Here is a 13312-nt window from a genome sequence, read left to right as displayed (position 1 = left end):
CTGAAAACATCATGTTAAAAAGCATGGGAGCAAGCAAGCACACAGCCTTACTTCACTCATACATACACACAAATACACACACCCATATTTGTGTGTTTCTGAAAATAATGGTTTATAGTTATATTTTTAAATGCATATCTTGGTAGATAGACTCCAAGTATTTTATAGCTTTTGTGTTTATTTTAAATAAAATTTCTCTTTTAATTTGTTTTGGCTAAGTTTCATTGTTATTATAAAGGAATTTTGATGATATATGTGTATTTATTTATATTCTATGAGCTTATTGAAATCATTATTTCAATTAATTTTAGTTGAGACTTTGGGGTTTAAGTATCATATCATCTGCAAAAAAAATGATAATTTTGCTCTTTCTTTACCTATGCTTAGTTCTCAATTTATTTCTATTTACTGTAGCAAAGATATGTAGTGCTATGTCAAATAGAAGTGGTTACAAATATCCCTTCCTTTTAATGGAGCTGTTGGTTTTAGATATTTGTTATCATTTTAAGGAAAGCAATATTTTCCTATGATGTCTAGTATTTCTAACAGAAATGATTATATTTTGTCCATTTTCTTAATCTATTAATATATTTATTTCTGTTAATTTTGTTATTACATGGTCAATTAAGTTAATGGTTTTCCCAATATTAAACCATCCTTGCATTCCTAATATAAACCCAATCTTTCAATAAATCATAGTATATAATATTTGTAATAGCTGTTTTAGACTCTTTCCTTACATTTTATTTACATTTTTGCATTAATTTTGATTAGACATATTGGTCTACTCTACCTTCCCTTTTTTTTCTATTTTTCCTATATATATTTTTTAATGTATCTGGCTATATTTGTGTTACAGATACAATTTGGTAAGATTATTTTTCTTTTGCTATTTCTTTAAAAAATTATGCAATATTAGAATTGGTTTTGAATGTCTGACAGAATTCACTTGTGTGTTTATCTGGTGCTATAATTTTGTGGTTTTTTTTTTTACTTTGGAAATCATTTATTTATGGTAGTACATTATATGTTCATAATGGTAGCTCTGTGTCTGTGTGCTGTGTTTCCTTAGTGCCTAAGCTAGCTTCTTGTACTTAATAACTGCTCAGTAATTTTTTTTTATCATGTGTCATGGGCGATGATGATCATCATGATGATCATATACATGGGTAAAGGAAAAAAAAAACAGTGGTAGCAAATGGGATTTACTTATTGTAGAATCTCATATCAACACTAATTCCTTATGACTCTTTTTGAAGATGTTTATGGGACCATCAAAGTTGGTTACTCCTGAAGTGTTTCATCAACATCAACTATTGAAGTTACTGATAAGCAACCATCCAGACTGAAAATGAATTTTAAGATGAAAATTTTTTGATATGAGGTGATATCAAATAAGAGATTACTGAAAACTTCATTTAAGAGATTTGTATATCTACCAATAAAATCAGTACTTTTAAAGTTAAAATAGATAATAGCTTTGAAAGGACAAATTTTACTTTACGCAGTAAAGAAGAGTCAGTAAAGAATCCATGACACGAAATATCTCTTAAAAATGAATCTCCTGATGAATTCCTTGCAAAGATTCATAAAATTTTAAAATTCATAGAGATATTAAAATCTAAGGAAAAGTTTAGAGGGGGAAAAATGTTGAATTACAAATAAGTAATTTTACTCCAACTGTAAACAGAGCTATCTTGGTCATTCCTAATGCTGGAAAATATTAACAGGTCTGATTTTCTTTGTAAGTAATACTTTCTATCTTGTAACTTTATTCATTTATTTATCTATCTATTTATTTATTCATGTATGTATGTATATATGTATGTATGCATGTATGTATGTTTGTATGTTTGTATGTATTTGGCAATTGGGGTTAAGGGACTTGCCCAGGATCACACAGCTAGTAAGTATCAAGAGTTTTGTACAAGGCCAAATTTGAACTCGTGTCCTTCTGACTTCAGGTCCAGTGATCTATCTACTGTGCCACTTAGCTGACCACTATCTTGTAATTTTAGCTGCAATGGAGAAACTCTATCCATATTGTTAGATGATTAAATACATTATATTTCCATGAATCATATTTAGACATGAAATAATAATATAAAGACAGTATAACTCAGAAATTAGGGTAACTTTATTACAAACTAATATATTTTCATTAACTAATACATAAGATATTGATTTTTAAAAATTAGGCATTGTGAGTTTGATCTATCTTATGGATCCATTTGACATTTTTTTCTCATTGGCTTGTAAGATAATTTACATATTTCATGTTATCCTGGGAAACTTAGTTTAGGTGCTCAGCACCAGGGTGGATTTCTGGGCCTGTTTTGTAGATATAGTACTGAATTACCTATTCGGAACTTGGTTCCCCATGGAAATAAACTGTAGACAGTTAACAATAAAATAACATTTATGGTACTTGAAACAGTAATAGTTACAGGTAAAACAATAAAAAGTTTCATTAAGCTTTTATTTTAGGACATTTTTCAATACACTGAACATTACACTTTTTTTAAAATTGCCTTGAAATAAGAATTCAACAGCAAGAGGAAAAAAAGTCCATTATAGAATGCAAGAACTATTTCTCTTGAAATGAATACAAAAGTTAATAATTGTGAAATACTCCTGTAAAACAAATAAACTTGTATTACTTATTAACCAAAAGTTCAAGTAATAAATTATTTTTAAATTTTGATGGTTAATAGTAGCATTCTCTTATCAAATGATTGGAGAACAACATTTATAAGGCCAATTTATGTTAAAAATTATGTAAAGGATATTAATGCTGAAATAGAATAATTATTTATATTGTGCATATTTAACTTCATTAGAATGCAAAAAATTTGATTAGCTTCATCAACACATAGCTATGATTATATTGATTCTACACAGAAGTGTCACAATGTAATCCATGACAACTTCCTAAGAATGACTATTGAAATAAAATTGAGTATCCAAAGTCTTCTCAATTAATATTTATGTATTCATTAGTTTCAATTTTAGGAGACTGTTCTTACAAAAAAAAATTTTAAAGATACAACTGCTCTATATGTTTAGGGAAATATACCCAAATGTGTTTCTTATTTTAACTTCTTTAGCTATGTATTTTCTTTACTTCTTTCTTTAGCTAAGGTATTATAAAAATATTATCTATCCAAGTGTTTAGTTAATACTAGCTATAGTTAAAAAGTATAAAATTAGGCTATAAAACATTGAAAAAGGAGTGCTTTTTAATTTCTTGGGACATTAAATGATTTTTTGAAAACTTAATGTATTAGGAACTTGGAATAATTAAAGACCATGAAACCAATTTTAAGGAAGCATTTTCCAGAATTTTGAGATAGAAATATCCATTCAGTACCACACATTTATTTCTAAACATATCTATGGGTTCAGCTGTTGTTTCAGAAGCTTCCAGATTCTTTCAGTTGACCTGATTAGTCTTCTATAGCAAGGTAAATCATAGGTAACTGATTTGATATAAAATCAGGGATGAAATTGTTTCAAGATAAGTTCTGCCCTCAAAATATGGAGACCTAGTCTGAATTAAAGGTTACTCAAATAATAGAAAATTTTTTTCTTGATTAAAATTGTATTCTACTTTTGAAATGATCCAATATATGAAAATTGAAATGGCCCAAAAAAATCCTGCTTTTCAATTCAACAAAAGTTTAGAAGATTTCTTAGTGAATTTAAGAAGTAGTTTATTAAAATTTTGATTTAATATAAATTTGAAGGAAAATACCAAATAGATGGCATCTTAAAAATAATGTAAGTAATTATACTTTCTTCAATGTACAGACTATTTCAGTGAGAGACTCTTCTGCCACATAAGTTACTGACTGGCTTAATATGCCATTATCTCACCTGAAAGGCTAATCTAGGCAGATTTTCTTTAAGCTAAAGGAGGGATTGCAAGGTACTCTCTAGCATATTGTAATTAGCAGTTCTGTGTATGTTACTTGGAACACTTAAATCTAAATGTGCAAATTAGTATGTATGAGCAAATCATAAATGAAGGCATTTGACTATAAGACCTCTGATGTCTTTTCCAACTAATGTTTTATGAGTTTATTCCATGAAATCAGCATATAAATTTCTGAAAGTTTACACATTCTTTATCTGAAAGTGTATGTGTGGGGATATTCTTTACCTTGCAAAAGTGGATGCATTTGGGATGCTGGACTTTACATAGAATCATATTTCTAGAACCCTTAAAAGACTACAGAAGCCAACTAGTCCAACTTTATCATTCTACAGTTGAGGAAATTGAAGCCCAGATAGGTCGTGACTTGTCCAAGGTTTTGCAAGTTGTAACAAGAGAAGAGGGTTTGGGATCCATGCCTTCTTACTCCAAAGCATTTTTTTTTACTATAGTGCCAAACTATCACTAAGGATATGTCTCTGTTACTTACTATCTGTGTGACCTAGAGTACCTCACTTAAACTCTGAATCTCAATTTCCTCATTGTAAAACCAAGGGGGTGAACTAGATTACTTCTAAGAGCTTATGTCTAAATTCTACAAGAAGGAAAACGTCTTCAAAGACAAATCTATAGATTCATATTTCAGACACAGTCATGTTCATTATCTACTTGATTAAATCTATATGAACAAATCTATTGTTCCAATAAAAATAATTTGTAACTTGCTAAGTTTAAGGGAACATTTATCAATTCAATTTGTCTTGGTAAATATTTTTTCCACCAATAATATACTGGTTTTAAGAACATAGATCTTTTAAAGAATGTAATTCTAAGAAGTTGATAGGTGTCATAATGATCAGTGTTTGGCAAACAAATAAATCAACAGGCTTTATAAAAAAGTAAGTAAGCTGTATATCCCAGGCTTATAATTGATTTCATATGTAGAATAAAAATCAAAGTTAGTGGATAGCCAAAGGGCCAGAAACCAAATCATAACATTTAGAAGAAAAATAGTAGCTATAGTACCACCTTTTAACACATATGACTATATCTCTAATTTTTTCAAATAAATGAAAATGTTGATTTATTCTCTACTAGTTAATATTTTCATTTTTCACATTAAAAGTTGATGGTTCAGCCTAAAGTAATCTTTTGGTAAATTTGCTGATAAAAATGTTAATGAAAGCATTACATCATTAAAGACATAACTTTTTTGTCTCATATATGCATTGTGATGTGCAGGAGGTGAATAATAAACTGAAGCTTTAACTTTTTTCCCACAATCTTACAAGCTCTTGTCCCTACTTTTTCAAAGCACATTTAAAATTCCACAACTTTTCTCAGTGACAATAAAAGAGAAAGGTGAAAAATTTGAAGAAGTGATTTAGTAAAAAACCCCAAAATTCAGAGGGTATATAATTCACACTTGAAAACTCAACCTCTTTTTAATAGACAACAAGGTAGGTAAATTTATTTTATGCAAAAATTGTTAGAATTGGATAAAATGCTTACAAAATATTCTATAATATTTGGCATTTTATTAAAACAGGTGTGTTTGAGGTGCTTCCAATTAATTTTCCTTTCTATATTGTTTCTATACCTTTTTCTTCTATTCTAATTTGACAAACACATATATCCCCATGTGCTTCATGAAATACACTGGTCTCCTTCCTCTTCATACTCTGCTTCTGTGGAGTCCTCAGAAGTATATTTAGCACTCAATTTGATTCCATATGCAGGGCTCACATTCTTTGGTCTCTTGAATCTGGAAGGGGAAAAAAAAAGGAAACGTGAAAATGACTAGACTATCCAACAAAGAGTACCTGTCCTCAGACACTTGACACTTACTAGCTGTGTGACCCTGGGAAATATTCTTAAGTATAAAAATACTATAATTATTTTTTTGCTTGATCTAGAGTTAGGAAGACTCATCTTCCTAAGTTCAAATCTGGTCTTACACACTTACTTGTGCTGTGACCTTGGACACTGAAAATGTTTTTCCTTTAGTTTCCTCATCTGTAAAATGAGCTGGAGCAGGAAATGGCAAACCACCCCACATCTTTGTTAAGAAAACCCCAAATGAGATCACAAAGAGTCAGACATGATTGAAACAATGGAACAACCACAAAAATTAATTCTTCTTGATTTTACTTAACCAAATTAAAGCTTAACTTAGGTATCTTAATTGATCTTTCACTTTACTTGAACCCTAGTATATACTTTTACCATCAGTTGTCCGCTCTGCACATGAGTGTAGGGCACAATGACACTTCACCATCACAAGACAGGGAAGGGATATTTAAAATAAACCATATATGATGAGGTGTATAAATGAGGAAAGAAACCTAAAACAATCATCTAGGCAAGGAAAGGGGGTGTGGGAGGCAGAAATGGGGTCTCAAAATAAGTCAAAATCTATCTATTTCAATGTTAAATGCACAGTGACTATTATCTCATTTCTTTAGGAACAGAACTTTGGGCTTTACAATTAGATGAAATATTTTCTAGGACAGATATAAACCTCTTGTTTAAATAAATAAGAAAATGAACAACCATGTAAACCTGAACTGATTCATTCTTTCCATAAATCAGAAAATTTTAGTAAAACAGATATTAGACAGACAGACAGATAGATAGATGGATAGATAAACAGAGCACAAAGTGGAAATTTGTAATATATAGAGCTATGCCTCAAAATTCATAGAGAAACATATATATGTGATAGTGACACACATGTACATATACACATAAACAACTGAGCTCAACGATGCAAATGAATAATAATACTTTTTTTTTTGCAAGGCAATCAGGGTTAAGGGACTTGCCCAGGGTCACACAGCTAGTAAGTGCTAAATGTCTGAGGATAAAATTTAACTCAGGTACTCCTGACTTCAGGGCTGGTGTGCTATACACTGCTCCACCTAGCCGCCTTCTTTTTTATTTTTATAAAAAATGATATATGTATACATATATTACATATATGTAATTACATACATATATACATATATAAATATATATTTACCAATACACATATATGCACTGTATATATGCATTTGCAGCCATGTGCAGGTATGGATGCTTATATATATATATATATATATATATATATAATTTTAAAATTTAAATGCATATGCATGTATACATATATTATTTTTAAATTTTGCATTATGCAAATTAAGTGTCTATATCAGTTAACTCACAAGAAAAATTTAAAATTTTCATTTCACCTTGGGGGCAGTTATGTGCTGTAAAGGATAGAATTTTGAGCAAGGATTTATGAAGAGCTGAGGTCAAATATGGCCCCAGACACTTAATAATGGTGTGACTTTCAGCAAGTGATGTAAGCTCTGTTTGCCTCACCTTCCTAATCGATAAAATGAGTGTAATAATAACACCTACTTTCCAGGCTTGTTGTAAGGATCAAATTAGATATGCCCAAATTTCTTTGCCAGATCTACAAGGAGCAAACTCAGTGTATGTCCCTTGAACCCCAGGCCCCCAACACTATGTGAAGGCAAGAGAGCATCTCTCCCAGACCTGACCAGCTAAAGCCTCTTCCTTTTTCTCCCTCTACCCAGAGCCTCCCACATATACCTGTTTGTTTTTCATATATAAACATTTTCATTTTTTTAAGAGACAAACATATGTATAAAAATATATAGATATATTTATCTATGTATATACATGTGTGTATAAGTAATGTTATACATATTATAAACATATACTAACAAAATATTATCTATATGTGCATATGTCTATGCATATAGACATATGCATACATGTGTATATATGTACATCTAAATATACGCAAGATATTTTAGATTAGACAGACAGACAGACAGATAGATAGATAGATAGATAGATAGATAGATAGATAGATAGATATCCTACCCTCCATGATATATAACAGTAACAAAGGGAAGGTATTCTACTTAAATTGCATATTTATCTTAATACAACTATGAGATACTTAGGGAAAGGTAAGTTTAAATCTGATGTCATTATTTAGTGATAATCTCCACGTCAGAGTAGATATTGACCTTGGATATCCATATTCTGTGCTAAGTGTCACTACCACTGTCAGCTTAGAAGTTACAGATATCCCTTTCATGGTGATATTTTAAATTGTTATTGGAAAAACAACAGTCAGGGTGAAGGACTGCTGCCCATGAGAGATTTTGTAAACAGAACCTTTGGAAACAAATTTAAGAATGGCATGGAAACTGAAGGAAGGAAATTATCTAACCTCAGGCACTTCACATTCTACATCCTTGTTTGTTCTCCTAATGGATTATCTCACTGCCAAAAAGGATACTTTAATCCCAAAATTTCTGGCTCTTCCTCTCTCTATACAGTGAACCCAGATTCATGATTCTAGTAGTAGGTCCCTCAGGTTCACTGTTTCCTTCCTTAATGATGTTCTTAATGATGTTGGCCAGACCTCGCCACACTCTCCTGAAAAGTTGCAGAGTAGACATGGCTGCACACGCAGCTTGGATATGTGGGGAGTAACTAATTATACTCCTTCCAATATGATGGTGGATAACTAGTACCAAGTGTACTTACCCTCCAAACCTGACACATGGCCATCTGACCAGCCAATGCACTTAAAAGAACCCAAGATCTTTCTATTTGCCCTATAATTCATCTTTCTTTAATATATTGTTTACCCCAATTAGAATGTAAATACTTAAGAATAGAAACTCTCATTTTTTTTCTAATTATATCCCTCAAACTTAACACAGTGACTGCATCTGCATCCTATCTGTTTCTCTCTCTGTCTCTTTCTCATATGTGGTAAATGATTTGGCTACCATACTTAATCCTAATTAAATCATCTGTGGACACAAAATAAGGTTGTTATATTAAATTATTATTCTAAATACTTTAAAAATTATATACATACATATTTAGAAATATAGAGATGATTAAAGGTGTTCCATTTTGAACATTACAATTTGATCCTCATATCCAGAATTAGCAAAATATTCTTAATGATTATATGGTTCAACAAAATAATTTACTGTATTTGTATTTAAATGCAAAGTGTACTTATTACTAAATGACCTAGAAAAATGTTCTAATACCTATAATTTGCCTTTCTACTAGTATCCCATCTGACAGAAAGCAAATTGTTGGTGCTATTGTTATAGACATGTATTTGAAGGCATCCAAGCTTATTTGATAAAATATCATTTTAGTTTCCAAGGCAACAAAAAAAAAATACACAGTGTAAGCATACTCTTCCTTTATATCTCAAGAGAACCAGAAAATTAGGGAATTAAAAGAGAAAACAGCCAACTCAAAGCCATGAATAAAAATGATACAGCCAACATACTGTATCCTATTCCCTTGGAATACACATAAACTGCATATTTAAAAGCAATTTAATTTATCTTGCAATATAGAAACCCTTTCAAATGGAAATACATAGACCATTTCTATAATGGCCCTGGCTTTCAGTTGTAAAATCTCAATTATCAAAGCTAATGGGCCCTCATGAAACAGAGTAGTGAAAACATACTTGGCAGTTTGCTGCCTCCCTAATATCTTTAACAGATTAATAAAGACACAAATTAATTTTAGCCAATTATCATGCTGGTAGTCTTAATTGATGAAAATGGTATAGAGTTTGCTTCAAACTGATAGCAACCCAATACTTTGTTTATTAAATTGAACATTATTTTGAATAATGGGTTTTTTAAATGTTGCTTTATAAAAACACGAACGAGTACATGTTATGAATTTATACTGAAAAAGTGCCCATGGTAGCTGAACTCCACATTTTCATTAAAGCAATGCTATTTGATTAGGAGGTTAGAGTTCTTTATTCCTAAGTCATCTGGAAATCAACCAGGCATTTTAAAAAAAATGCCTCTGAGAGGCACTGCAATAGCAAAATATATGTACCTTATTGTCCTCATGTACCATCATCTTAACTCACTATGGTTTAATTCATTATTACCTCTACCTGGAACACTCCAGTAGTCCCTTTCCACTTTCTCCACTCTCCATTCCAATCCATGTGGACCACTTTTGCTAGATTTACCTTTCAAAGATACTACTATTGTCATGTCACTACTTACTAAAAAAATTCCAGTGGTTTCTGAATTCCTACTAAATAAATTTCATACTGCTATGCCTTGCATTCAAGATTCTCCACAATCCAGGCCCAGGTTATCTCCATATTTGTACCCCTAGCTGCTTAGCATCTCTAAACCTTAGTTCCAGCCAAACTGGTTAATTCATTTCTCTCTCTTGTATGTGTGTGTTCATACATACATACATGCATGCATATAGAAATATACATATGTATATATCTGTGAATGCATATAGCTGTGTACATGTATATACATGCATATATATATATATATATACATACATATATAGCTATTTATTAGTCATTTTGCTGACATCACACTGATGTTTAGTTGTCATACCATTCTTTCCTTTTGTCTTTGCCTATACAATTCTATCCACTCCTGACAGTTAAAAAGGAAAATAAACATACACCATCAGGGTAGAAAGTTCCTTTAGAGGTCATCAGAATTAATCTCCCCATTTTATAGGTGATAAAACTAAAGTTCAGACAGTTAAATTGTCATAAAGTTAATAAGTGTTACAGTAAATTTTCCAATACAGGTATTCTAGTGTCATGATCATTAGTGAGCATAGGTTCCTCAAGAATAATTCTAGATTGGTAGATAAAGGAAATTCTCTAGTATTAATAAACAACAAAAATATCAATAAGGCAAATGAAAAATTCCCTCATGATATCCTTGTTGTGAAGATGTAGAAAAGTGAGATTGAAGATAAGAATTCAAAATATTGAGAACTGGCAGAATTACCAGTCATAAAGAATAGTAATTATTTCATCTATGTCACTCATGAGGAAAGTGCTTCAGGGATCTGGTGTTGATGCAATTTTGTTCAATAGTTTAAAAAAATGATGTGGATAAAATCATATGATTTCTTTATCAAATCTTCAGAGAACACAAAGCCCATAGGGATAGCAGATACTTTTAACAGAATTAAGGTCCAAGAATATTCACAATTAGCTGGCAGGATAGACAAGTTAAATAAAATAAAATTTAGCGGAGATAAATGAAGTATTCAATATTTAGTTTCAAATAACCAACTGCACAAGTCTAAGTTTCACACAGAATGCCTAGATAAGAGGTTTTGTGGAAAAGATACAGGGATTATACTCAGTTACAAGCTGAATATGATTTAGCAGTTTGACAAAACAATGAAAAGTACAAGTGCACAAACGTCAAAGAAACTAGGGAAATAAAAACAATAGTGACTCTGGAGAACAGATAAGGAAACACCTACTACCTCCTTACACAGAGAAGTACTAGGAAAACTAGAATAGTGCATATATTTCTAGATGTAGTTTATCTTTACTCATTTGATTTTCTTTCTTACCAATAGGGACAATGCTGGAGAAGATAGAAATTCCAGAAATGATGGAAATATAAAACCAAAAGTTATTTTTTTTAAAATAAAATGCTCACATATTATTAGGCTGAATTAAGAGCAATTGTGCAAAACAAGAGAGGTGACCCTCCAGTAATGTGCTAGTAAATGATTAGCAACAGGTTTTCTGGAGGGAAAAAAGTTCATATGCTACATTTAAAAAATAATTTGTATTATTAAAATTTCTCCATAATTTTCTTAAGTTTAAACTAGAGACAATCAACAAACCATTAAATCAAACTCTGATCTGTATTGTTTGCAAATGTTCACAGCAAAAATTTAACAATCTGTTTTTGTGAACTTATTCAAGCTGGCTCCAGAACACCCCCATATTCTTCTTGTCAGAACAAATCTAAGATGTTTATTAAGTTCTGAATAACACAGTATATATATTTTTAAAAGTTTTATTTATGCCTTTTTATATGAGATTTTTTTCAATAGATCCATGTCCTTGAACACTGTCTCATAATAAATAAAAACATTTAAATAAAACTAAAAATGAAATTACTCCATCTCATCAGCTCTGCAACATCCCTCATTTGTAGTCTCATGACTCCTAACCCCCAAGAGGAGGGTAGCATTTATTGTCACTCTTTCTTTGGGACCAAGATTATGAGTGCCACTGATGAGAAAGGAAATGAACAACTAAGAGTGTACACCAGAGAAGATGATTAAAATGATGCAGACCCTGGAAACTCTTTTAAGTCCTAGATATACTTAATTTTTTTTTTTATTTAAGCAAAGCACATTTCAATCAGTTATATTTGCCATACTGTGTATACATGCGAATATTTAAGCACAGCTATGTATATACAGGCCCTGCCATTCAGCTTTTCCTGAATTCTCTCCAACTGACTAATTATTTCCCTCCTTCTTCCCAAAGAAGGACTTTGAAACAGGCCATTCCTGACAACTGACTGTGTGAACTGGGGCAAATCTATAACCTCTCTGGCTCTTTCCTCATCTGTAAAATTACCTTGAAGTTTCCTTCTAAGTCTAAATCCAATGATTCTATGAGGGTATGTGTGGATTTAAAAGAATAAACTAGAAATTGACTTAGTAAAAAACTAAGAATCTTTGAATATATATATATATATATATATATATTATATACATATATATATATACATATATATATATGCACACACAAAGATTAATATCAAATACTGTCAATGAAAATTAGCATGGAAAAGTATGACTATGCAGGCAAAATACCATATGTTCTCCCAAACCTAAGCATAGTAAGGATATTAAGAAAGCTATTAAGGAGATGTCCTGTTGTGCAAAGGTATGAGATGACTTATGGTACATGTCCCATCTAACTGTGCATCTCAATATTTTTGTCAGCTAATGCCACTAATAAACTTCCATGGGCATTTGTTTTATAGAAATCAGTTCCTTCTTTCAAATTAAATTCCTGTAATTATGATTGTATTAACTGAATCTCAGGCTTAGAAGGGACCTCAGATACCATGTAGTTCAACTCATACCTTACTGAGGATTCCTTCTACAATACACACAAAGCATGACCATTCAACTTTTACCTGAAGACTTCTAGTGAAGAGAAGCCTATTTTTCCCTAAAGTAGCCAATTTTACTCTTCGATAGCTTTAATTGATAGAAACATGTTATTTGTTTGTTTTCCATTAAACCAAGCCTAACTCTATGTCTTTGAAGTTTCTACCTATTACTCCTTTTGAAGTCAAGTAGAATAATCATTGTAAATTATTTCATGTGTCAGACTTTTAAACAACTCATTTGTGAATTTCAGAAGAAAATTCCCTCTATGAATATATATATATATGTGTATATATATATATATACACATATATATATATACACACACACATATGTATATACACATACATACACACATATAGATAAATATAGATATATATA

General features: G+C 30.9%; 1 protein-coding gene across 2 annotated transcripts in view; it reads right to left on the bottom strand.

The window, feature by feature from the left end:
* Positions 1-2115: 2115 nt before the first annotated feature.
* CCDC102B (coiled-coil domain containing 102B) overlaps positions 2116-13312 on the bottom strand; it is a 796232-nt gene continuing 785035 nt past the window's right edge. For both annotated transcript variants that reach the window (XM_078153543.1, XM_020985624.1), the window contains one exon: positions 2116-5699. In XM_078153543.1, coding sequence (XP_078009669.1) covers positions 5582-5699 — 118 coding nt within the window. In that variant the 3' untranslated portion in view covers positions 2116-5581. The remainder of the gene's footprint in view (positions 5700-13312) is intronic.

This window comes from Phascolarctos cinereus, unplaced genomic scaffold (assembly GCF_003287225.1).
Source record: "Phascolarctos cinereus isolate Bilbo 61053 unplaced genomic scaffold, phaCin_HiC Scaffold_4;HRSCAF=312, whole genome shotgun sequence".
Taxonomy (NCBI): Eukaryota; Metazoa; Chordata; class Mammalia; order Diprotodontia; family Phascolarctidae; genus Phascolarctos; species Phascolarctos cinereus.
Note: the sequence above shows the minus strand (reverse complement) of the source record. Positions and strands in the feature narration are given on the sequence as shown.